Here is a 23980-nt window from a genome sequence, read left to right as displayed (position 1 = left end):
TAAACTTCTCAAAGGTTCTTGATAAAATCATTTCAGAAAATGTTTACACTACCACCAGCAGTGTTGGGAAAAGGTTCAGCCTCATTAATATGAAGAAAAGCACATTAAAACAAACAAGAAAAACATCTTTATAACATTAATATTCAAAGCTGACAAGAGTATGAAGAGATTTGTCCCCTCATGCATGGTGACATTATTGACTTCAGTTAATAGGCTTTTTATTTCAGTTGCCGAGAAGAAATGGAGGAAATTTACATCTTATAAGCACCTTTCTTAGGCTAGGTGCTGAGCTAGGTGTTAACATGCATTATCTCATGTAATTATCACTGAACCCAACATGGTGGGTATGATCAGTAACCAAATTTTTAAAGGGAAAAAGAACTAAGAACTAAGTGAAATTAATTTGAATCATATACTTTACTTAACCCAATACATCGAACTATTATCATTTCGACACAGAAGTATATAAAAAATTATTAAGGAGACCTTGATACCTTTCTGTACTAAGTCTGTGTTATACTCAGAGCCACCTCGATGGAGATTAATCACATTTCAAGAGCTCCATAGCCACACATGGCTAGCGGCTCCCATACGGGACAGTACAGAGCTAGAGAGCTGGGACAAGTTTTCTCAGAAAGATTATGCTAAGAAACTCTCATTATACACCGTCAGAGGTGTTGACTATTTAGCACAATGTTTCAAATCCCAGGGGGAGAATTCTACCATTATAACCAAATATCTTAATTTCACCAAGCCATTCAGTTCTCACAAGGAGCCAATTTTATACTTGAGACATTTTAAAGTTCTTTTCATTTCCACACTGATTTATCTTTGGCTCCCACAGAGAGCTTTTTGCCAGAGGATGGGGGGAAGTGGTCTCAGTTCTAACAACTAACCCTGCAAAGGTCCAAGACGCTCTCCCCTGATCCCATGTAGATGTGAAAATCAATGTCCCTGACTCCTATGGCCAGCAATCTTCCCCTGGGGCAAACATGGCATCAGTTTCTGTGTTTGTAACTTTGATTTTTAGTTCCCTTGTGTTCTGGTGCCGGAGGACCCTCCCCTACTCCCCTTCTTCCTTATGAGTTCACAAATGCATTTTTTAAATTTTATTTTTGAGAGAGAGAGAGAGAGAGAGAGAGAGAGAGAGAGAATGCAAGTGGGGAAAGGGGCAAAGGGAGAGAGACAGAATCTCAAGCAGACTCCACACTCCGTGCAGAGCCTGACATGGGGCTGGATCCCACGACTCCAGGATCATGACCTGAGCTGAAATCAAGAGTCAGACACTTAACCAACTGAGCCACCCAGGTACACCTTAAATGATGTATTTTTATCCAGAATTTCTCTTTGGTCCTAGTTGAAAGTTTTGGGTTCTTGCAGTCTGCCATCTTGCCCAAGTCAAAAGTTCTATTTATTTATTTATTTATTTATTTATTTATTTATTTATTTATTTATTTTTCAACGTTTTTTATTTATTTTGGGACAGAGAGAGACAAAGCATGAACGGGGGAGGGGCAGAGAGAGAGGGAGACACAGAATCGGAAACAGGCTCCAGGCTCTGAGCCATCAGCCCAGAGCCTGACGCGGGGCTTGAACTCACGGAGTGCGAGATCGTGACCTGGCTGAAGTCGGACGCTTAACCGACTGCGCCACCCAGGCGCCCCAAGTCAAAAGTTCTTATATTTCTTATATTCTTTCTGTTACACCAGAAGAGAGGCAAAAAAGTAAAGGGAACTTGTTACCAAAGAAAAAGTTTGAGTCATGCTTTTGGCTTCTGGTTTTCATTCGTTCATTCACCACATGCTGTGGATCCTTGTTATTCACAGATATAGTGCAGTTTGCTTATTGTATTATATATATTATAATGTATATAATATATATAAAAGAGTAGGGGTGCCTGGGTAGCTCAGTTGGTTGAGCAACCAACTCTTGATTTTGGCTCAGGTCATGGTCCCAGGGTCATGGGATCAAGCCCCGTGTTGGGCTCTGCACTGAGTGTGGAGTCTGCTTGGGATTCTCTCTCTCCCTCTCTCTCTGCCCCTCTCACCTGCTCATAGTCTCTCTCTAAAAAAATAAAAATAAAATAAAAATAAAAAATAAAAAAAATAAAAAAGAATATATATGTGTGTATGTGTGTGTGTATATATGTGTGTGTGTGTGTGTGTATGTACATTATGTGTGTGTGTACATATATGTGTGTGTGTGTATGTGTGTGTGTATGTATATTATGTGTGTGTGTGTATATATATGTGTGTGTACACACATATATATATACACACACACATAATATATATATATATATATATATATATATATATATATTTGCAGACCTGTGGTCTGCAAACTGCCCAGTCCTGAGCCAGACCCCTGTATGTGGCCTGTGCGACCCAGGAGGCAATGTTCTTCTCCTTTTGTCATCCCAGGGCCAAGAGCCGGGCATTCAGGGACAGCCCTACAGCGCAGAGCCTGCTGAATTGTTCACATGAGCCTGTCCTAACCTGTTTGCTCTGCTCTGTCTTTCTTTTCCTGCAGAAACCCCAGAAAAGTCTGTGGCTAAGTGCTCCCCTTGCTCCTGTCTTCTGTCTCCTGACCACCCTGCTGCTTCCCCAAGTGGCCCCGCATGGTGGCCTTGCCTCATGCCTGCAGGACCTTCGGGTATAATAAACTTCATTTCCCTGAATCTTTCCTGTGCCTGCTCATACAGTTGCATCTGACTGACCAGCTCATAAAAGAATATAAAACACTCCAGGGGTGCCTGGGTGGCTTGGTCGGTTGGGTGTCCGACTTTGGCTCAGGTCATGATCTCATGGTTTGTGAGTTCAAGCCCCGCATTGGGCTCTGTGCTGACAGCTTGGAGCCTGGAGCCTGCTTTGGATTCTGTGTCTCCCTCTCTCTCTGTTCCTCCCCTGCTCACGCTCTGTCTCTCTCTGTCTCTCAATAATAAATAAACATTAAAAAAATTAAGAATATAAAACACTCCAAAATTAACGCGGGATCATTCAGGTACGTGCTTGTACAGAGCGGTGAAAAATTAGTCACCCAACACACACGTTCCCATCTAAGGTTGAGCAAGGCGACACTGTGCCTTCTGCATTCAGTTCCCATACGGCCAAGGAGTGCCCTTTTCACATTTACTGCTGCGTTTTAGCATTTCCGGGCTTTTTGTTGGTGATTCTGCTGTCTAAAATGGCCCCCAAGTGTAGATGTGAAGTGCTGTCTCATGTCCCTAAGAGCAAGAATGCGGTGATGTGCCTCACAGAGAAAACACATTAAGGCAGCTCCATTCAAGCAGGAGTTACCATCAGCGAAGAGCTTGGTGTTAACCACAGCCAGCTCCAAGGCCTGGGCTTGCCAAGGGAAATGGATTCGAATCTACAGCAGATGGGAATATGCTGGTTTTATTCCTCATTCATTGATTAGCTAACTGATGGGGCATTGTACCTGCTTAACCTGCAGGCACGTAGACAGAGGTTCCAAATCTAGGCAAAGAAATGGCAAAGGTGCATCTACCGCACTTGGAGGAAGGGTGGGTGCTGGGCCACCCTCACTATGGACTGTGCTTCCACGGAGATGGGGGGCGCACAGACCTGGACCCCTCTCTGGGAGCACGCTGCCCACTCGATTGCTTTGTGTGCAAGTTTGGAAGAGGTCTCATTTCCCTTGTCATGACAGAAAACTTATATCTTCTAAGTGGATCTGGTGGTATTGATTACCTCATCGACCAAGTAAACAGACCACAGACCACTGAGTTTGGGAAGATAGCAGTGGAACAGGTACACAAGACTATCCAAGAAGGCACGTGTCCTATCCTTCCTCGGGGAAACAGAAAGCTTTTGATTCTTTGTTCCACGTGGCCTTGACAGAGGCACCTGCATCTTGCCTGTGGCCCCCAGGAGCTTTGCTCTATGAATCAACCAGCTACCAAAAGTCCGGTAGAGAGGACCATAAAACGTCTGACAAATCACCACAGTGCTTGGATACGGAGACGAGCCAGAACTTTCCCCACCTGTTTCCACTGCTTCTGGTTTCAAGATGGATACAAAATGAAAATGATTTGTGATAGATGCTCGGAGGAGGTGCTGCAGAACCTCCATCAGAAAAGACTGGAAATGACCACCGTGTGATCAGTCAGCCATTATTGCAGAAATACTAACCATCCGCAATTAAATCAGTCCTGTGTGTTGCAAGAAACATGGGTCAAAGCAAGGGTCTCCCCTCCTCAACAGATAGAATGATTTCACCAGATTAAAAGTGGGCTGTTCGTTTTTTGTGGGATGTAGGGAAAGCAGTGATTTGAGGAAACATTGTGGCTTTGAATGCTTACATTATAAACTAATAGAGGGAAAAATGAAAATGAAGAATTAATTGAGCAGAACACAGATAAGGAAAAACAGAAATGAATAGGATAAAAGGGGGGAAACCCAGGGCAAACAGAAAGCCCGAAGTAAGACAGCAGAAAAAAATCCAAATATACCCGTAATCACTATTAGTGTAAGTGTATTAAAGACCTTGTTAGTACAGAGGTTATGAGGTTAGATTTTAAAATTTAGATATGTACCATTTACAAAAAAATAAAAATAAAAATGTTGACAAAGAAAAGTCCGGAAAACATGCACCAAGCAAATGTTATCCAACAGAAAACTGGAGTAGCTATGTTGATCCCAAGCAGAACAGGCTTCAAGACAAGAGGCATTCTTTGGCATGAACTGGTTGACAGTAAAATGATGAAAGGGACCGCTTGTATGTACCCAACACTCCAAAAGGGACAGACGTACAAGAAGAAATTGACAAACTCACAAACACAATGGGAGATTAACCCACACCTGCCAGACACTGAGGAGTCGAGGAAAACTGAGAATCAGGAAAAATAAGGGGAGATTTGGAAAGTCAGGCTGACAATAATATTCTGCGATCCTGTAAAACGTCATCAAGTTCTTAGGAACGCTATCTTGTCGTCAACCTTATTAAGAAAATGGCGAAGGCACGCTAACCACCTTTCATAAAACGGGAAACAAAAGAGCAGAGAATGTGACAGTCCCTATGAAACAGCCACGCAGGCAGCCAAGGCAGAAGGGAAAACGCTCTTTCCTGATGCCAAGGTAAAACCTCTCCCCTGTAAATCAAGTATTCTGGAAATTCCCTAATTCCTCTTCCTGTCCTTTTTCTTTTACTGCCTAGCACAGACATTGAGAAACTATGCTATCCTATGTAACCGCTCTGAGCACTTTGGAGAAATGAGCTTTATAAATATAAGGCATTTCTTGCTTTTTTTTTTAAATTTTTTTAAGGTTTATTCATTTCTGAATGACAGTGAGAGACAGATCACAAGCCGGGGTGGGGCAGAGAGAGAGCGGGACACAGAATCCGAAGCAGGCTCCAGGCTCTGAGCTATCAGCACAGAGCCCGACGCGGGGCTCGTACTCATGAACCATTGAGATCATGACCTGAGCCGAAGTCGGACACCTGACGGAGCCACCCAGGTGCCCCAGTATAAGGCATTTCTATTCGAATATGAAACCGATCAGCATTTTCTTTCCACTCAGGCCTCCACATGCTAGAGGATTTATACCCCTAAACAACATTCTGTTGCTGAATTCATGGGAGATACTAATAGCTCACCAAGGCCAGAGAAAAGCTCAAGCGTAGCACAGAGCCACGCGTGGCCTCTAGCAGAGGGACCGAAGGGAAACCACTGTTTGCTAGAAAGGACACCCTGGGGGCTTTTGCTCACCAGTTGGCTTTTTTTTCTGTCCAAGCCTCTCTCCAAGCCTCCAGCAGATGCAGTCAGAAGCATTGTTGCAGTTGTAAAGCAAATAGACTGCTCTAAGAAAAGCATCTTCAGGACAACAGGCTCAGCCACCGCTCAGGGCTACGTGGACCCCACGTGGGACACTCTTAGTCCCAGGCTGAGAGTTCACAGGAGCAATCAGCCAACCCCAAAGCCAACCCAGATGGGCCAGGGGGAACCTATAGGCCCACGTCTGTTTGGAGAGGGGATGGTGCGCTCAAGGACGGCCACTAGCCGCTGACACCAAGAGGCTCCACGGGCTTCTGTGGCTTTGGTCTCAGGTGGAGAGATTTTGCAAGAAGTTGAGAGGAGAGAGCAGATGGGCAGAAAAAAGGAGGAGGAGGAGGAGGAGGAGGAGGAGGAGGAGGAGGAGGAGAAGAAGAAGAAGAATATGAAGAAGCAGCAGCCAATGTTCATTGCATCTCCTTCTAAATCCCATATTCTTGGCCGTGGTTCTCAGATGGGGGTCATTTTGCCCCTGGGGGACATAGCTGGGGACAGTTTTGGTTGTCACAGCTGGGCAAGGGAGGGTATGCTCTGAAGTCTCAAAGGTAGAGGGATACTGCAAACATCTTACAAGGCTCAGGACGGCCCCCACAACATCATGTGGCTCAAAATGTCAATAGTGCCAAGGCTGAGAATCCCCACGGCTCTCGGGGTAGCAGTGTTTGGTATCTTCTTCACAAGACTGCTTCTCTGGTATCCCAGAGCTTGGAAGGGCAGAAAGGGGGGTTAAACTCAGGCTTCTAACTGTCTACCCCTCAGCCTACACAAATTCCATTACTGCCTAATTATCTGAAATGGGGAGAAATAAGATCTCTCCCGAAGACGAATATATGAACGAACAGACAAGTGAATGAATGAGTTGGATTCAGATCTCTAGTTTCACGTCGCTGCTGATCTCAGGAGAAGCCCAGCCAGGCAGCTCCAGAAGCAGGAACCGAGTGAGGTCCAATTCTACGTGTCTACAACCAAGGCTGAGGCTGTGGAGGGTTTGGCTTTCTTCCCCACAAGGGCTTTCCTTTTGTGCCACAAAATACCCGTGAGCATTAAAACGTTTGGATAGTTCCAGAAGTCCACTTACCTTTCATCTAGAGGAACTTCAGGAGGCGGGAATGCCCGTCTAGGAGGGGAAGGTGTGGTCTTATCCAGAGGTCCGGACACAGCCTGGGTCTTGCATGGCCCTTCCAAATGGTTCAGCCCACATGAGACTCAGATGCTCACCGTGACTCTGTCCTCGGTGTCCTTACCTGTGAAACAAGGAGGTTACCTGCCTACAGGTCCCCATATCTTTGCTGATACATTTGGAATGAAGTCGAAAACCTCTCGCCTGGGTGTTCCTTACCTCCCAGGGTGAAGCCAGCCTCCTGACTCAGCACCTGCCTGCCTGCCTCCCATGTCCTCAATCCTTCTCTTCGCAGGCTCTCTCCCTCCCAAACCTCCTTCCTGTCGGAACCTCTGTCCTCCTCTCCTTGTGTGAGTTACCTGTGTCGAGTCTCCAGCACAGGCATGCTCCCTTCAGTACTATGGTATTGGCGATGCTGAGATTAGACTGTTTTTACATATCTGTCTCTACTGTGGTGCCTGTAAGAACAGGGTTCTCGACTTCTTCCAGTTCCTCAGGCTCCTGCCAATAACTGCTAGGATAGCAGATGCTCAAAAGTGTTGGATGAACAGATGAAAAAAAAAAATGGGTAAAATTCAAATGATTTCCCCTCAGAAGCTCTAGGTACACTGTGCCCGTCTCCCGATGTGCCCTTTGATGGACACAAACTTAGAAAGGTCTGTGAGTCACCAGAGATAACAGTGCGTCTCAGAACCCACCAGAACTACAAGTGAAAAGATGAACTTCAAGTCAGTTTGTCTGCTTTCAGAGCCGGTCCTGCGTCCGGATTTCCAAAAGGAAGGGCAGCCTGACAAGGATGCAAGGAAGGCTGAAATCAGGAAGAACTAAGATCCCTGATAAAACTCTTCAAAGGAGCTGTTCTCAATTTAACAGAGTATTTTTTTTTCCTTCTTTTTATCAATGAGCACGTTGCTAGGGCAGGAGGGGAAGTGGGAAGGGGGAGGACCGGTGGAAGGTGTGTGGGAGGGGTCAAGGATACAGAGTGCCTGTCATCTCCATGACGCGGACAGCTGGTTCGGTCGTATTTTAAAAGAAATCGCATCCCAGTGTAGACACCACGTCTGGAATTACAACCCACCCCGTGATCTGTCACTTTTATATATATGCACGAGGGAGTGGAGTGGTTTCCATAGAGAGGGACGATCACGGCCCCCTTGGGAACAATACAAGGAAAGAAAGAGCAGTGACCCCAGCCGGGACAGAAGTTCAGGGGGGATGTTTCTGGGGCAGATCTCCTGGTCCTGAAGCGGCTGCCCCCCCCCCTCACTGAGCATTTCCACTGCGGAGGGAAGGCCACTCACAGGTAAGATTTCGGCTGGGGATGTGTCCATGAGGGACGAGTGAGCCTGCTGGCCCTACACGAGGCAGGAGGTGCCGGGCACTGGACGGGGGCGAGAGACCAAGGCTGCAGGTGTCCCTGGGCACCAGCCCCAGGCAGCCCCGTGCTCAACAGCACCGTCTGCGCTTTAGGTGAGGAGAAATCTGCCCTCCCTTTTTGGCCCAGAGAGACCTGCTTGGCAAAGGTAACAGATTGGAGGCAGAACGGGTTCTTGCAAGTGTATTTTTCTGAACAGGGTTCAGCCGTGAGCAAGAAAATCGTGTTTCCAAGTGGGGAGATGGTTGGGAATAGCAACTGGGGGCTGTAACTCCCCACGGGCTGCGGGAGCAGGGGCTGCTGTGCGTCCTGCTTCCTCTCTGCACACCTGCCAGGCAGGCGACGTCTCCTGCCTGGAGACGTGGAGGATGTGGAGACCGAGAGGCTAAGTGAGTCACCCCGGGCAAGTGGGAGCATGAGGGTGATTTTGAACCCGGGTCCCTTGCCTTCAAAGCCTGGAGTCCTTTCTGCCTTGCCAAGCCGGGACACTAGAGGAAGGGGACCGATTAGTCTGTAATGACTTGGTGCCACCTGTGAGGGGGAGGAAACATGAGGACGGGTGTTTGATGTCCCCAGTTAATGTCCAAGTTCTCTGAGAAATGCTGCTTGTGACTTTCTCCTCAAACACAGCAATCGAGCGTACACCGGGGGGGGGGGGGGGGGAGGGGGCCGCGGGGGGCCGGCCCCTGCACAGTTCTGAGAACGGATTAAACAAGATGAATGAGAGTACTGTCAGGGACATGCTATCTGCAACTGCTCTTCTCCTGGCTGCCCCGAGTAGAAGCCCTCACAGCCCCTCTAAGGGCGGATTGCTTGGACGTCTGTGGGAATCGGTGTGACCCACACTCGTAAGGGTCTCCCCTAGGAGACCTCTTCTCCCAGAGGAGAAGCGCTCATTACCATAACACCTGCTGGAACACATCAAGTTCCCCTAGATGCCACAGCCACCGTTTTAGAAAATGTTTCTTAAATTCAACTCCTTGTCAGGGTTTGCAGATGGATGCGGTGGGACAGGGAGTCCTTCTGCCTTCCTCACAGCTGGAGAAGAGTCTGGAGAAGGGGGCTGCAGAAAGGGGCTGGAGGAGGGGGCTGGAGGAGGGGTCAGCACGGGGCCACCGGTGCGTTTGCCTCTGGCTTCAGCTCCGGTCTTGGTCGCCCTGGGGTCCCTTCCCCCTGGGGGTGCTCTGCTCTCACAGGTCCCTCACTGCCTCACGTCCCCAGGCGTGACTCTGCGACATCTCTGAGAAGCACCTAGAAAAGTACTGCTAGATCCCGACAGAATGATCCAGAAAAACACAGAGGTAGAGCTTTGCCCCCTAGAATCTAACTCCAGGGGTAGTGCTGTTTTCACAGCAGGCGGCAGGGAGATCTCGAACCTGTGTGTTGTGTCACCAGGGGCGGTGGCAAAGGATTCTGGGGAGCGTTAAGAGGGGAGACTTGCTAAGGAATCAGACGTTACTGGGGAGCGAAGGAGGGCTCTTCCCTGTGGAGAGCTTCTCTCCTGCCGACCCCAAACAAAGCTCTCGCTATAGCTTCCCTTCCAGCGTCACCCCTTTCTCTGTGAACTGGCTTTTGAGTCTTTAAATCCTGTAGGTCTTACAAGCCCTTAGAAACTGCTCCAAAGCCTTAAGGCGCCTGCAAGGTGCAGGGCGGCTAACGCCACGATTCCGTACGATGTTTACCCAGAAGAACGAACTGGACCCTCAGTAGACAACAAAGCCGAAAGTCTGGTTATCGAACACATTACACCCCCCGGAAAAAGTTCTCCGGGCGTTTGGCGTGCAATTCTAAGGAGCGCCCGGGAGGATCAGGACACCAAGAAAGCTGGTTCTCACCACGTGGTCCAGGGACCCGCAGCATCAGTGTCCTCTACGAGGGTGTTAGAGATGCCTCATCCCAAACCTACCGATGGCGCCTAGATTGCGTTCAAGGCAAGAGGAGGCCGCGGGGCTAGGATGGAGAGAGTGGTATAACAACCAAAAACTAAAAGCCAGAAATACACCACAATAAAGACAGCGGTCTGCAGGATCAAATTACTGGCTCAAATCAGCTGGCATGTGTGGATGTAGGTGTAGACAGATAGAGATAGAAATATATAGATATGGATATCACTTCTGAAATGGTCGTGCGTGAACTGAATCTTATCCTATTAGGACCCGGAGATTATTTATGTGTAAACAGTCTCCTCTACTAAGTATCTGGCTACAGCAAGAGCTAATCTGCCTCAATTTAATCTTCCACATAAGCTTTATGAGGCAATCATTGCTATCGCCATGTATCAGATGAGGAAATTGAAATGCACCGGGGTTCAACAATCTGCCCACGGTCCTCAGGCAAACCAGGACGAGGTGGATTGGAACCTGTGTCTCTCTAACTCCCAAGTCTGTGTTGACTTCACTGCACACTGCCACGTACATGCCCAGATGTAGTTAGTTCATGCACTGGGATTTTATAAAGGATCACGGTTTGTTTGTTTTTTTCATAACTGTTTTGATAAACTCAAAATTTTTATGATTTAAAAAGAAATGAACAAACAAATAAAGCAACCTGGTCTCTTAAGAAGGGGGGGGGAAGAAGAAGAAGAAGGCAGTAGGTGCAATGTGGAGTGTGTGAGAAAACAGCAGGCTTCTAGAGAAAACTTGCCAGGTCAGTGTGTGTGTGTCTAGGGTAAGTGAGAGAGCGAGGGCTTACAAGATTCTCCTTTAGAGACAGAACAAGGCTCAGGTATTTAAGGGTCTGTTCTAGCCTCGTCCATTCACAGAGTAAAGAAGTCGGGAAGTGGGAGTGCGTTCATTCATTCCCACTCATTTTCTGGGAAATGACCTGCTCAAGGTCATGGTGACAATGATTTGCAGAGTTGAGGCTAGAACTCAGCATGGGACTGCCAGCCCCTCTCACCTCTGCCTGTAACCACAGAAAACGGAATGATCGTATGCTAGCCTAGCACTTCTCGATGCCCAGAAGGACCCCCGTGTTGATTTATTTATCCAACTTTTCTTACTTACTAAAAACTACCTTAATGACAGCAGTCCCCCCAAAGTTCCATAGTTAACCACATCTTTCTTGCTTCCTTTTATGGGAGCCAAGGATGTCTTAGACAGAAAATAAACTCCAGGGGCACGTGGATGGCTCAGTCGCTTAAGCATCTCTTTTTTTTTTTTTTTTTCAACGTTTATTTATTTTTGGGACAGAGAGAGACAGAGCATGAACAGGGGAGGGGCAGAGAGAGAGGGAGACACAGAATCGGAAACAGGCTCCAGGCTCCGAGCCATCAGCCCAGAGCCCGACGCGGGGCTCGAACTCCCGGACCGCGAGATCGTGACCTGGCTGAAGTCGGACGCTTAACCGACTGCGCCACCCAGGCACCCCAGCATCTGACTCTTGATTGTGGCTCAGGTCACGATCGCATGGTTGGTGAGTTTCAGCCCCACGTTGGGCTCTGCACTGACAGTGTGGAGCCTCCTTGGGATTCTCTGTCTGCCTCTCTCTCTCTGTCTCCCAAAAATAAATAAATAAACATTTAACAAAAAAGAAAAGAAACTCCAAGTTCAGGTCAAGCAACCAAAGTGAAGAGGGCAGCCTTTTACTCTTTGCGCTTCCTGGGATGGTCCAGCAGTACATACGGGAGTACGTATGGGTATCAGCACATCGGGTGTGTAGGATGGCCAGAAGCCCTTCCTCTGGGGGTGAGTAGATGAAACCCCACCCCTTGACCTCGCGTCTCTTTCTCACGCATGAAGGTGACGGTAGAGTAAAGGAACCTCCTGTCCTTACTTCAGAGCTGGAGAGAGTGCGGCCAGGCGAGGCCACGGGGGCCGGGGTGTGGGCTGGGCTTGGTTCTAGGACACAGGAGGTAAATTCTACCCACTTCACCATGTTCCTAAGGCACGGTGACCACACACAACCCAAATTCTGATCGCCTTCCGACACGCTGTGAGCTATTGTTGCACAAGAGGCTGGGCAGAGGGCGGGAACGGCCCCGCGTGAGCCCTTCTCCGTTGCCGGAGAAAGCAGCTTAAGTTCTCGCCCAGCACTGTTGCTCAGGGGCCCAACCACCATGATGGCTTCAGACCAGAACAGTCCGGGTTACAGGAGGGCCCCTGAGCTGGACACTTCCATTGCCACACCTGCTCCATACACTAAATATAGGGGTTTTTTTTTTTGTTTCCTTTCTTTTTAAAATTTTAAGTGTTTATTTATTTATTTTTGAGGGGGTGAGGGGCAGAGAGAGAGAGGGAGAGAGAGAATCCTGAGCGGGGTCCATGCTGTCAGCACCGAGCCCGACGTGGGGCTCGAACTCACGACCCGTGAGATCGTACTCTGAGCCATCAGAGATCACCTGAAGGGTTTATTCCAACCCACGGGGCTGGCGCCAGACTTTCTGATCTAGTAGTTCTGGGGCAAGACTTGAGAATCGTTTGCATTTCTAACGAATATCCCAGTGATGATGCTGGTCTGGAGACCACACTCCGAGAACCACTGGTGACTAGTAACCAAGCCCTAGTGAATGTTCACCTCTGCCCTTCAGAGCTTCAAGCCCTTCTCACACCCCTGCCCCACGTCCCTGTTTTCTACTCCAGGGAGAGATGCTGAAGCCAGCCCACTTCCTGCTGCTGCTGCTGCTGCTCCCGGGGGCCCCCAGGCCAGGCCTCCCCCAGAAGTTCTACAAAGCCAAGTCCTTGGTCAGCTGTATCAACACAGCCCTGCCGGAGGCCAAGCAGAGCCCGCTGGGGGACGCACCGCTGCTGAGCAAGAGAAGCTTCCTCTACCTGCCCAGCCAAGACCTATCCTCAGGAGAGAACGAGGAGCGGGTGCAGGAGGACGAGGACAAGAAGAAGAGGACCTTCCCCAGCTCCGGGGGTGGTGGCGGGGCCGGAAGTGGCCGGTACAAACACCTGTCCCCGGCGCAGCCTAGGGGAAGGCCGTCCCAGGACAAGGCCAAGAGTGATCGGCGCACCAAGTTCACTCTGTCCCTCGACGTCCCCACCAACATCATGAACATCCTCTTCAACATCGCCAAGGCCAAGAACTTGCAGGCCAAGGCGGCTGCCAACGCGCACCTGATGGCACAGATTGGCCGGAAGAAGTAGGAGCAGAGGCTGGCGGGAGGAAGCGCACGGTTAAGGGCAGGGGCGGAGGTCGGGCCAGCTGCTCCGTATATTGAGGGATGGGTCCAGCTCTCCACGCTGCTTCACTGCTCGCCCCCTCTGCTCCTCCTCCACCCCCAGCCAGCTCCCTCCTCCCCTGCACACAGACACAGAAGAACGGCATTGCCACCCTGCACAGACGGGAGGCCCGTAACCCCTCTCCCTACATTTGAACTCTCCTTCCTCCTTCCCCGTGACGGGAGACAAAGGTCCTGAGGTCCCACTCTCCACGCTCCTCCTCCACGCCCCGCACACCAGCCCAGCCAGGAGAGGCGTCGCACCGCTCACTGTCCTGACTTAGGGCCCCTTCCCTTCCCTCTCTCCCCCATTAAAACCAATGGCTTCTGCAACCCTGGGCTGGCTTGAGTTCCTCTTCCTTCAGCCAGCGGCCTTCACACCTCTGAGCGTGCAAAAGGGGAGGTGAATGAGGGAGGTAGCTGATGAGTCCATTCCCCATCTCTCCGGGGACAGAGCGGTTTTTGGTGGTCCTAGGAGGGGGTAGGGAAGGGCTTGGAAAGGCCAAGCCGGCAGGACCCTGCCAGCCGTGGCTCAAGCTAGAGCCGTCTCCGGGGTCTGCTCCTACCCAAGAGGCACCACCTGGCATCTGCTCTAGAATGGGCACGGGGTTGCTGGGGAGAGAGCTTTCATGACACCCCAAACACCTCCATGGCTGGGCATGGGGCCGCTAGGCCGTTAGCAGGTGTTTATCAGACCCGCAGTAAGAGTCCAGCTGACTCTTTCCATCCTGGAAAAGCCCCATGGCAGAGCAGAAAGAATCGTAGCCTGAGACTCAGAATACCCACACGGGAGTCTAGGGTCTCCTCACTACGTGGCCCCGAGCAAATCCTTCCACTCCCCGTGCCGATGCCCCGGGAACCCTGCTTCATGAACGTGATCTCATCGATTTCTCACAAGTATATTTTAAGGTAGATATTATTTTCTCCATTTTGAGGATTTTTAAATTTGCACTTTATTTATTTTTGGTCTGATAATGCATATTCTGTTCACACAAAAGGACAGGAAACGGGACGAACTTGGTTGATGAAAAAATCAAGCAGGGGGCCACATTTTTAGTTTCATGAACAACCTAAAACTAGAACGTAAAAGTTGGAGCGGGTGGGGCGCCCGGGTGGCTCAGTGGGTTGGGCGTCTGACTTCGGATCTGGTCGTGATCGCCCGGGTTGTGAGTTCAAGCCAAGCCCCACATCAGGCTCTGTGCTGACGGCTGGGAGCCTGGAACCTGCTTTGGATTCTGTGTCTCCCTCTCTCTCTCTGCCCCTCCCCCCCACTCTCTCTCCCCAAACTAAGTAAATATTTAAAAATTAAAAAAAAAAAAAAAAAGCTGGAGCTGGCATCACAATGCAGGCAGGCTCAGTGTCACTGCTGGCTCTTGTCTGGACCCGATTTGTTTTTTTTTTTTTTAAATCATAGTAGATGCATTACAAAAGCTCCTATCAAGAGGGTGGTAAAGACACAGGTCCTTGCAAAAACCAGAGTGCTTTTTCTCTTTTTGTAAATATACCACCAGCTGGTAAAGCTAAAATTTACCTTTGGGGGGGAGGGAAGACAGAGGCTTGGAGGAGCGAGGGCACCTGCCCAAGTTTCCCCGGCTGGGAAGTGGCCACGATGCCTCCACTTGCCCCTGCATGCAGAGCTGAACCTTCCCACGCACCAGGGGCATAAAGACGCCAGCCAAGCCCCTGCCTCACAAAGCTGGCGCGAACCTCAGCGACCCACGGGCGTGCAAGCCACCGGGAAGCAGCACAGGCATTCACTCGGATTTGGGATTATTATGTCCCCAGCAGGTGCGTTCTGAGCCTTCCCCAGGAGTTAAATGTGAGCATAAGTGCAGTTAACTGACTAGAAATTTGCCATAACCCGCCCCAGCGACAGTGGGAAAGGGCGGGTTTGTGCAGGAGCGTGTCCAGCATTCTCTGTCTGAGCTCCCGAGGCGGAGCCTCTGACCTGAGTGCAGCCCCGGCCAGAGCGGAGTTCATGGTCACGCGCTAGAAAGCCAACGGCCACACCCACAGATGGCCACCGCTCCACCTGCCACCTTTGACAGAACTTTGTAGAAATACATTTTTTAAAAACCAGAAAATAAAGACGGTAAGTTATCCTATGAAGGTCAACGGACTTTCTAACGATCAGAAGAGTTAGCACCAAGGCCCCTCCTCTGAAGTGGATTTAAATGAAAATAACGATCATAATTATAATAATGCTTTGGCTGTATCCACAGAGAGACCGTGGGATGGATACCACCACAGGGATCGGTGATCTTTCCTTGTCAAGGATCAGTACGACTCATGCATCACTAGTATCAATCCCTCATGATCAGGAAAGCAAATCACACCACAGAAAAGATTTAGAAAAAGTTGTGGGGAATGCAAAGGTGTACGAGGTTCACAGGAAAAATTTGGAAGTAGTTTTACGGGGTGATAACGATGAGTTCACATCAGTGAAAATTCTCAACACAATTTCCGCCAGATTCTTCATGTTGGTTTGAGCTCCCTTGAAAAAGTAGTTGAAAGTCTTTATTTATTTATTTATTTATTTATTTATTTATTTATTTATTTATTTATTTTTGATAGACAGAGTACGAGTGGGGGAGGGGCAGAGAGAGAGGGAGACACAGAATCTGAAGCAGGCTCCAGGCTCTGAGCTGTCAGCACAGAGCCCAACGTGGGGTTTGAACTCACGAACCGTGAGATCATGACCTGAGCAGAAGTCAGACACTTAACTGACTGAGCCACCCAGGCACTCCAAAACTCTCTTTTGAAAATAAAACAAGCCTTGAGACGCGGGGGTGGCTCAGTCAGTTAAGCGTCCGACTTCGGCTCAGGTCATGATCTCGCGGTTCGTGAGTTCAAACCCCACGTCAGGCTCTGTGCTGACCGCTCAGAGCCTGGAGACTGCTTCAGATTCTGTGTCTCCCTCTCTCTCTGCCCCTCCCCTGCTTGTGCTCTCTCTCTCTCTCTCAAAAATAAACATTAAAAAAAATTATTAAAAAAAATAATAAAACAAAAGAAGGCTCAAGTCAAGTGAAACTCCTCAAAGGAGACAAGACCAGCGAATGGATGATGTGGCTTCTAAATGTTTTACCTCGCAAGAAATCTGAAAACAAACACCAACAGCCAGCAAAGGGGCCTGCTTTGTAACAGTGGAATGACTTTGGAAGCTGTGACCAAAAATAATCAGGGAAAGCTGAGTGCTACCCAGAATCCAGTGTTTTATATAATTCTAAGAAATGGCAGATGTACAAGTTCACAAGTACGTAGTATTAAGCTAAAAAGAGAGTTACATATATTAGGAGCCAAAGAAATATGAAATCTGGTCCAATGGTATAGCTACTAGCTACCATTGGATTATGGATGAGGCCACGTGGGTAGCTCAGTTGGTTGAGTAACTGACTCTTGATTTTGGCTCAGGTCATGGTCTCACGGTTCATGAGTTCAAGGCCTGCATCGGGCTCTGTGCTGATGGTACACAGCCTGCTTGGGATTCCTTTTCTCTCCCTCTCTCTCTGCCCCTCCGCTGCTCTTGCTAGCTCTGTCTCTCTCAAAATAAATAAATAAACTTAAAAAAAAAAAGAAAGAATTATAGATGAAGTTCAATCTGACATTAATCTACATATGGGCTATGGAACAATTTCTTCTTTAAAAAAAAAAATGTACTGAGGTATAATTGACATACCCCATGATGTCATTATATTAGTTTCAAGGGTACGAATAATGATCCCACCTTGTTCTTTAACTACTGAAGTTCCCATCATCCACTATCCCCAGGGTTGAGCACGTTGGTTAGAACCTGCCACAGCCTGGTGGATGTCACTAAGAAGCCTCAGTAAGCCGAGAAGGCAAAAGACAAAAAAAAGTATCTTGGAAGGAAACCTCGAATCTATGGGATGACACAGTGTTTTCTTAAAGATACACGTTTCGTCCCAGGGAATAATTCTCCCTGTTTCCTCCCTAAGCCATTGCTCCCCGCCTGGACCTTCGGTCATCAGATGATCACCCCACTCACTGCCCTCCACTGTTGCTACCATTCACCAACACCTGGGTCAGTGCACCTCATTTCCTGATCATTTTAGCTCATCAGTCTCCTGACACCACTCCCGCCTTCACGATTTCAACACACGTTCGAGGACCCATCCAGCTTCCTGGGCGTCGCTTCTGCTCCCCTTAACGACTTAGTCATTGAATCCCAAGCTGTCCGACCACCCCTCCTATCTTCCCAGCTTGCTCTTTCCAGGATGCCAACTCCAACCATCTTTCGGCCACACCGAGACCAATAATCCATCAATCCTCAAAACTTCTCTTCACCCTTTGCCAGTGTAAATGCTGTGACCAATCATGGTTCCCTTGTGGACCCCTGCAATTCCCGTGCTCTGCTTTTGCTTTGCCTTATTGATTAAACCCTGGTGAATTCGAACACTCCACTACTCTGCCGCTGCACCCGAAGCTGAACGCAGCTTCAAACACACACACACACACACACACACACACACACACACACACGCACGCACGCCCGTGCGCACACACGGTCAGTGCTGTCACTTTACAATCCTGGCGAGCTCTTCCTGCTGTGTCGTGAGGACATCGCGTTCCCTTAGGCTCCCACTCGTCTTCTTCTCTCCTCAAACCTCAACTATCTCCTCCCCGTATCCAACCTCAGCTGGTGACCTTGCTTTTCATGTCAGTAAGAAAATCAGATGCTTCTGAAGCAGAATTTCACAAATCCCATCACCACATTCACCCACCCAGAGCGACACTATTCACACACTCCGCCTTCTTCTCTAAGTTGGATGCACCACCCGTGCCCCCGTGTCAGGGACAATCCTGTGTCACGCATGAAGCTCCCGTCCCCTTTTGCCTCCTTGATCCGACAACTTCCCTTTCTTTCCCCCACATCATCCGCGTTACCTCCCCCACCGCACCACTCACATTGGCACACAAACCCACTTCACTTTGCCTGCATCAGAAACAAACCCCAAATCAACCTTGACCTGCCACCCCTGCCAGGCTGTTGCCTATGACTCTGCTCCTTTTATGGCAAATCGTCTTTGGGCAGAATAAGTGTCTCTCATTCTCCATAAAACCCACATTTATCAGGTTTCCATCCCTCCCATTCCACTGAAACTGGCCATCCAGGTCAGCCAAGACCTCCATGTTGCTAAATTCAATGGTCAAGGGACAGCCCTCCTCCTTCTTGACCTGTAAGCATCATTTCACCCAGTGGACCACTAATGCCTTCAGACACCATTTTCCAGCCTTTCAGGACGCCATACTCCATCTCCCTCCTGCCCCACCGGCCACTCCTCTAAATCTTCTTTGCTGGTTCCTTTTCCTGGAGAACGCTTTTGCTCCAGATAATCTGCATTCTCCACGTCCCTTCCTCCAAGTCTTTGTCAAATGCCTCTTTCTCACTGAGGCCTCAAGTGACCGCCCTCCTCTCGAGAGCCCCTTACCATGGCTTATTTTTTCCCAGTTGTACCTGTCATCTTCTAACACCCAAAATAATTTAATGCCGTGTTTATTGTCTTTCACCCCCCACCTTCACTACCATATAAACGCCTTGAGGGAAGGGATTATTTTTGTTTTGTTCAATGTTGTATCCCTGGTGATCAGAATGGTAAGTAGCACATGGTAGATGGCCAGTAAATAACTAGTGAATGAGTCAATCAAATAACGTAGTAACGTTCTTGCTACAAGAAATCTGTGCATACCTAGAATTTAAAGTACAGTTTTTGTGATAGTTAACGGTACGTGGCCTAAGGGAAACATTTTTGGGCTTACAATTCCAATTTTAAAATATGTGAACCGAGTGAATAATTTACATTTGTGATCTTAAATCGAAATCGCACCAGTTCATAAGGTGTGAAACACTTGCATGCACCTAATCAGCACATTTATAGTTTCACCAATTAGATTTTTAGAATTACTTAGAGTACTTGCAAAAGTTTGTGGGACAGAATCCTTAAAAGAAAACGGAATAGATTTGTCGATGCAATCTAAAATATTTAAGAGCAGCCATCTAAGATTGCAAAGGGAACCACAAATTTATGTGTATTCCCTTCAAAAGTAAGTATTTACATTTGCTAAACTTAGAAATTGTAAGCTGACCTTAAAAGTTTAGGAAACAATTAGGTTTTAGATCTTCATTTTAGTAGATCACTAATTTTTAAAAGCAAAAGAAAACCTCTGAATGGTCTTTTCTGAGTGTGAGAATATGCACACATGCACACACATACAAATGTCCAAAACACCCCAAAAATTACAGGAACTGAGGGGTTAGTTAAGCATGCCACTAGTGCCCTCTGGTGTCTGGAGAGAGAAACAACGCATGTACATTAAATAGTAAAAGTCTAATACAAGTTCAAAGCTCTATGTAGGATATGCGCACACAAAAATACCTCTATTTCACTAATAAGTATTTACTACAATATTTCCAACACAGTGAGAGATTTCACAGCATATCCCACCTATCCCTAATCCTGGGGTGGGAGTAAATGGACGCCCAAGAAGCTCTGAGGAACAGAAGAACTGGGTTTGCAGTAGGCGTTATATCACACGGTCACAGAGAGAAGTAAGAAAGAGCGGCGAGAAGGAGCAAAGGCAGAGGAGAAAAACACGTGCTGGGAAGCAGGGAATGCTCCAGTCTGGCTGGGACTGGAAATACAAGTTGGGACTCATGGGGACAGGCCCCGCCCACCATGTGCAGGGATTTAGACTTCATACCTAAGACAACGGGGATCACTAATGCTCTGAGCCAAGGGGCAAAATAACCTCAGCTGTGCTTTAGGATGTCGTCAGAGTGGTGTGTGGGATGGGTGAGGAAGACAAAGGGAAAGGCAGAAGAGCCTTTGGACGCTAGTGTGCTGGCCCTGGGAAGAGGATGTGATGGCCTGAGCCATGATGTTTTCATTGGGAAGAGCGGGAAGGCAATGGATCCTGGGAACATGATAGAATTGAGAGGACTCAGGCTATGTAGGGAGCAAGAAAATAGTCAGAAAGGACGGTGTTGTTTAGAACCTGGGAAGATGACGTCAATGCACAAGACAGAGAACACTAAGGGAGGAGCAGATTTCTTTTTGAGGAAAATGGTAACGTTTTCTCGGAAGAAGTTAAATTTAAGTGTAGATAAGACATCTGAGAAGACAGGTCCAGCAAGCAGTCAGAAGTTTCAGCACAAACCTTGAGAGAAGGAATGTTTAGGGTTTTCATGGAGCTAATGTGGTTGTGGATGAGATAACCAAGGGCCAGAGAAGAACGCCAAGGGCATCTCCAACAGGGCGAGACCAGGTGGAAGAGGAGATACAGAGAGGCCAGATGTAGCAGGAGAACCAAGTAGAACCCCAGGAGCCAAAGGAAAAGTTTCAAGGAAAAGGAGTAACCAAAACACTTAGGGTAAAGAAATCTGAAGGCTGAGAAGGTCTACGTTTGATAAGTGAGGTACAATCAGTGATCTTCAAGATAAAGGTGTCAGTAGAAAGGTGGGGGAGACAGCTTACAACTGCTGAGGAGTGAGAAGACGGCATGCAGGCATCATATGTATATATTCCTTTGAGAAGCCTGGCAGAGCGGAAAGATGTGAGAGTATGTTATGGGGGAAGTAGAATCTAGAAAAAGGGATTGATGTTTTGAAGGAAGAGACCTGGACATACAAGTAAGGAAAAGAACAACAACAACAAAATCAGTGGAGAAAGAGACCGAATATACAAAGGGGACTGAAGGAGTGAGGTCTTCTAGAAGGGAGGAGTCAAGAGAAGGTACAAAAATGACAGATGTCCTTGCAATGGAGAGCTATTCCTCTGGGTATGTGCAGATTCAAAACAAGTTCAAGTGTACGAAGAGGAATGGAAGAAGTTAAGAACCAGATGGATGTGATTTCAGCAAAGTAGGAAATAAGGTCATCTCCTGGCACTTCTCAACTTAATAAGTATGGGAGTACCTACTCTGTGCCTGGCACTGTAGATACACAGATGAATAAGAGTCCTTGCCTCGAGACCACATGTCAGGATTTCAGGTGATCTCCCTCTTTGAGGAAGAAGAGGTAAATATCATCCCCTCTCAACCCGGGATCCACATCGAAAGAATTTCCAAGGGCAGGTCTTTTGCCAGAAGGAAAATGATCCTAGGTGGAAGTTTGGTAACACAAGGAGAAATGAACAGTACCAGATGGTAACTAGGAAGGTAAATCTAAGCAGACATCCAGTTTAAAACAGCAGCAATGATAGTCCATGCCTTGTAAGGTTTAAAATACATACGGCAGTGATGGGGGGTGGGAGGGAGGGGAGAGTGGGTGGGTGATGGGCACGGAGGAGGGCACCTGTTGGGATGAGCACTGGGTGTTGTATGGAAACCAATGTGACAATAAATTTCATATTAAAAATAAATAAATAATAAATAAAATAAAATACACACGGCCCTACAATATAAGGCAACAATACACAAAAGACAGGCGGATGGTAACTGAGTGGAAATGTTCTATGGTTTTTTCAGTGTCCAGGAAGTGGCGGAAACATGATGCTAATGAGTCAAGTTTGAATGTTGTGTCACGAAAAGAAAGAAAAAAATGAATGTTTAATGAATGGCGAGGAAACATGAATAATACAAGTACCTGGTAAATCTAATATCACGTATGGCATATGGAGGCATGTGGCATCACAAGTGAATCAAATCTTAGACTCACAAAATCTTGGGACTGGCAAGGACCTTGAGAAGTAACTGTATTCAAGGCGGGGATTTTAAGATGTGGGGAGGTATACATTTCAAAATCACATAGTTGTAACAATGCCACGACTTACGCTGTACCATTTGGTGATAAACTTTATTAAAAAAAAAAAAAGTTTAGAGACTAGTATTTGCATTTTGATGACTACATCTTAGGAGACCTAATCCTAAAACTCACCGGTATGTGGACTATCCATTATATTTAGGTCATCAAATATCTTTATTTACTACTTAATAAGAGAGCATATTGGATACATAGGTTGGTTGAAAAATGGAGCCCCGTAAATTTGGATATTGGCAGAGGGATCCTTCAAGTATTGAAGGCTTTCTTTCACCCTTAAATACAGAGCCACACAACCCACTGTTGGTCTATGTTGGATTTGGTGAAAGTGACCACAGACCACACCGAATCAGTCCTTTCTTTGTAGAAAAGAGTTTTCTTTTTTACTTTCCTCCAAATATTTGATCACAGCAAGTCAGAGATATAGGAATGAGAATCGTATTCCTTTCCCTGTTACTATGCTGAAGTGTTGGTACATCTTAGGATTAACAAGCCTCGGGGTCCAAAGGGAACTCTAGTACGAAGTCGTTTTAGTATCAGTGGAGACTCAGCCCTTGGCAGGGGGCCTCGGAAGTAGAGTCCGAAGCGGATCCAGCCAAATGCTCAGAGACATGAGGACTGAGCAAAAACTCCCCGATGGCTGGGCTGGGGAAAACCGTATCTTGACAGACAGGCATGTCTTAAGGTGTGGAGACATCATTTCCACCAAATTGTGCTCACTGGCCTCCGTGGTGGCAACGTGTGAACGGAAAGCAGGCAAAACGGTCTATCGTGCGAATGGAGCTCTTGAAGGCCACATCCCAGGGCGGTGAGGTCAGTACCTAAAAGCATCTACCAGGAAACCAGTAAAGGTGGAGGGGCCATTCTGGGTCTTGGCATAGGCAAGGAGATGGTAATGCAGCAGTTTGGCAAACCTCTCAATAGGACACTCGCCTTTACGCCTTCAGCCAAGGCTTTGGCATCTATTACCCTCAGAGTATCTGCCCGAACCAAAAGCCCTGACCACGCTGAGGCCAAGAGAGGACACAGGAGGACCAGGGCTGTAAGGTAAACACCACAGCTGATGGAGGCACCTGGAAACTACCATCAGCTCAAGAGGAAGACTTTGCAGTATCTAGTTCACCTTCCAACAATTAGGCAGACTAAATATCTTGGATTATAAAAAAAAAAGTGGCTGATGGTTTAACTGCATTTATAGCTATTTTTTCCATTTTGAGTTATAGCTGGTTTGAAAGTGGGATAATTTAGTACCAAAAATGAATTCCATTACGTGTTTTTTGTTTTTTGTTTAACTTCAAACTCTTGGGTCATCATGCCCTCTCCAGTCCCCAGGGATTCTCATCCAGCAAGTCCACAGCGAAGCTCAAGATTATGCATTTTTTCCCCCAAACCTCTCAACTGGGTCTGATGCAGGGCTCTGCTGGCCACACTTGGAGAACATCTCTTCAAGGATGGAGAGCCGAGGGAGCTCACTTTCACCTTCTGACCCACAGGATCACAGATGCAAATGTTTGAAAGACCCGGGGCGCCTGGGTGGCTCAGTGGGTTAAGCCTTTGACTTCGGCTCAGGTCATGATCTCGTGGTTTACGGGTTCAAGCCCTGTGTCGGGCTCTGTGCTGACAGCTCAGACCTGGAGGCTGCTTTGGATTCTGTGTCTCCCCCCACTCTCTGCCCCTCCCTCCTCACTGTCTCTCTCTCCTTCAAAAATAAATCAACGTTAAAAAAAAAATATTTGAAAGACCCAAGAATA

General features: G+C 47.7%; 1 protein-coding gene across 1 annotated transcript; it reads left to right on the top strand.

Annotated features, from left to right (window-relative positions):
* Nucleotides 1-7843: 7843 nt before the first annotated feature.
* Nucleotides 7844-13786, top strand: UCN3 (urocortin 3). The gene is made up of 2 exons (XM_040451544.1): nt 7844-8217; nt 12870-13786. Exon 2 carries the CDS (start codon nt 12876-12878, stop codon nt 13377-13379), a length of 504 nt encoding a protein of 167 aa, XP_040307478.1. The 5' UTR covers nt 7844-8217; nt 12870-12875; the 3' UTR covers nt 13380-13786.
* The last annotated feature ends 10194 nt before the right edge of the window (nt 13787-23980 follow it).

Source organism: Herpailurus yagouaroundi, unplaced genomic scaffold (genome assembly GCF_014898765.1).
Source record: "Herpailurus yagouaroundi ecotype Mexico unplaced genomic scaffold, PumYag 203, whole genome shotgun sequence".
Classification (NCBI taxonomy): domain Eukaryota; kingdom Metazoa; phylum Chordata; class Mammalia; order Carnivora; family Felidae; genus Herpailurus; species Herpailurus yagouaroundi.
This window is presented reverse-complemented; position numbering and strand designations above follow the sequence as displayed.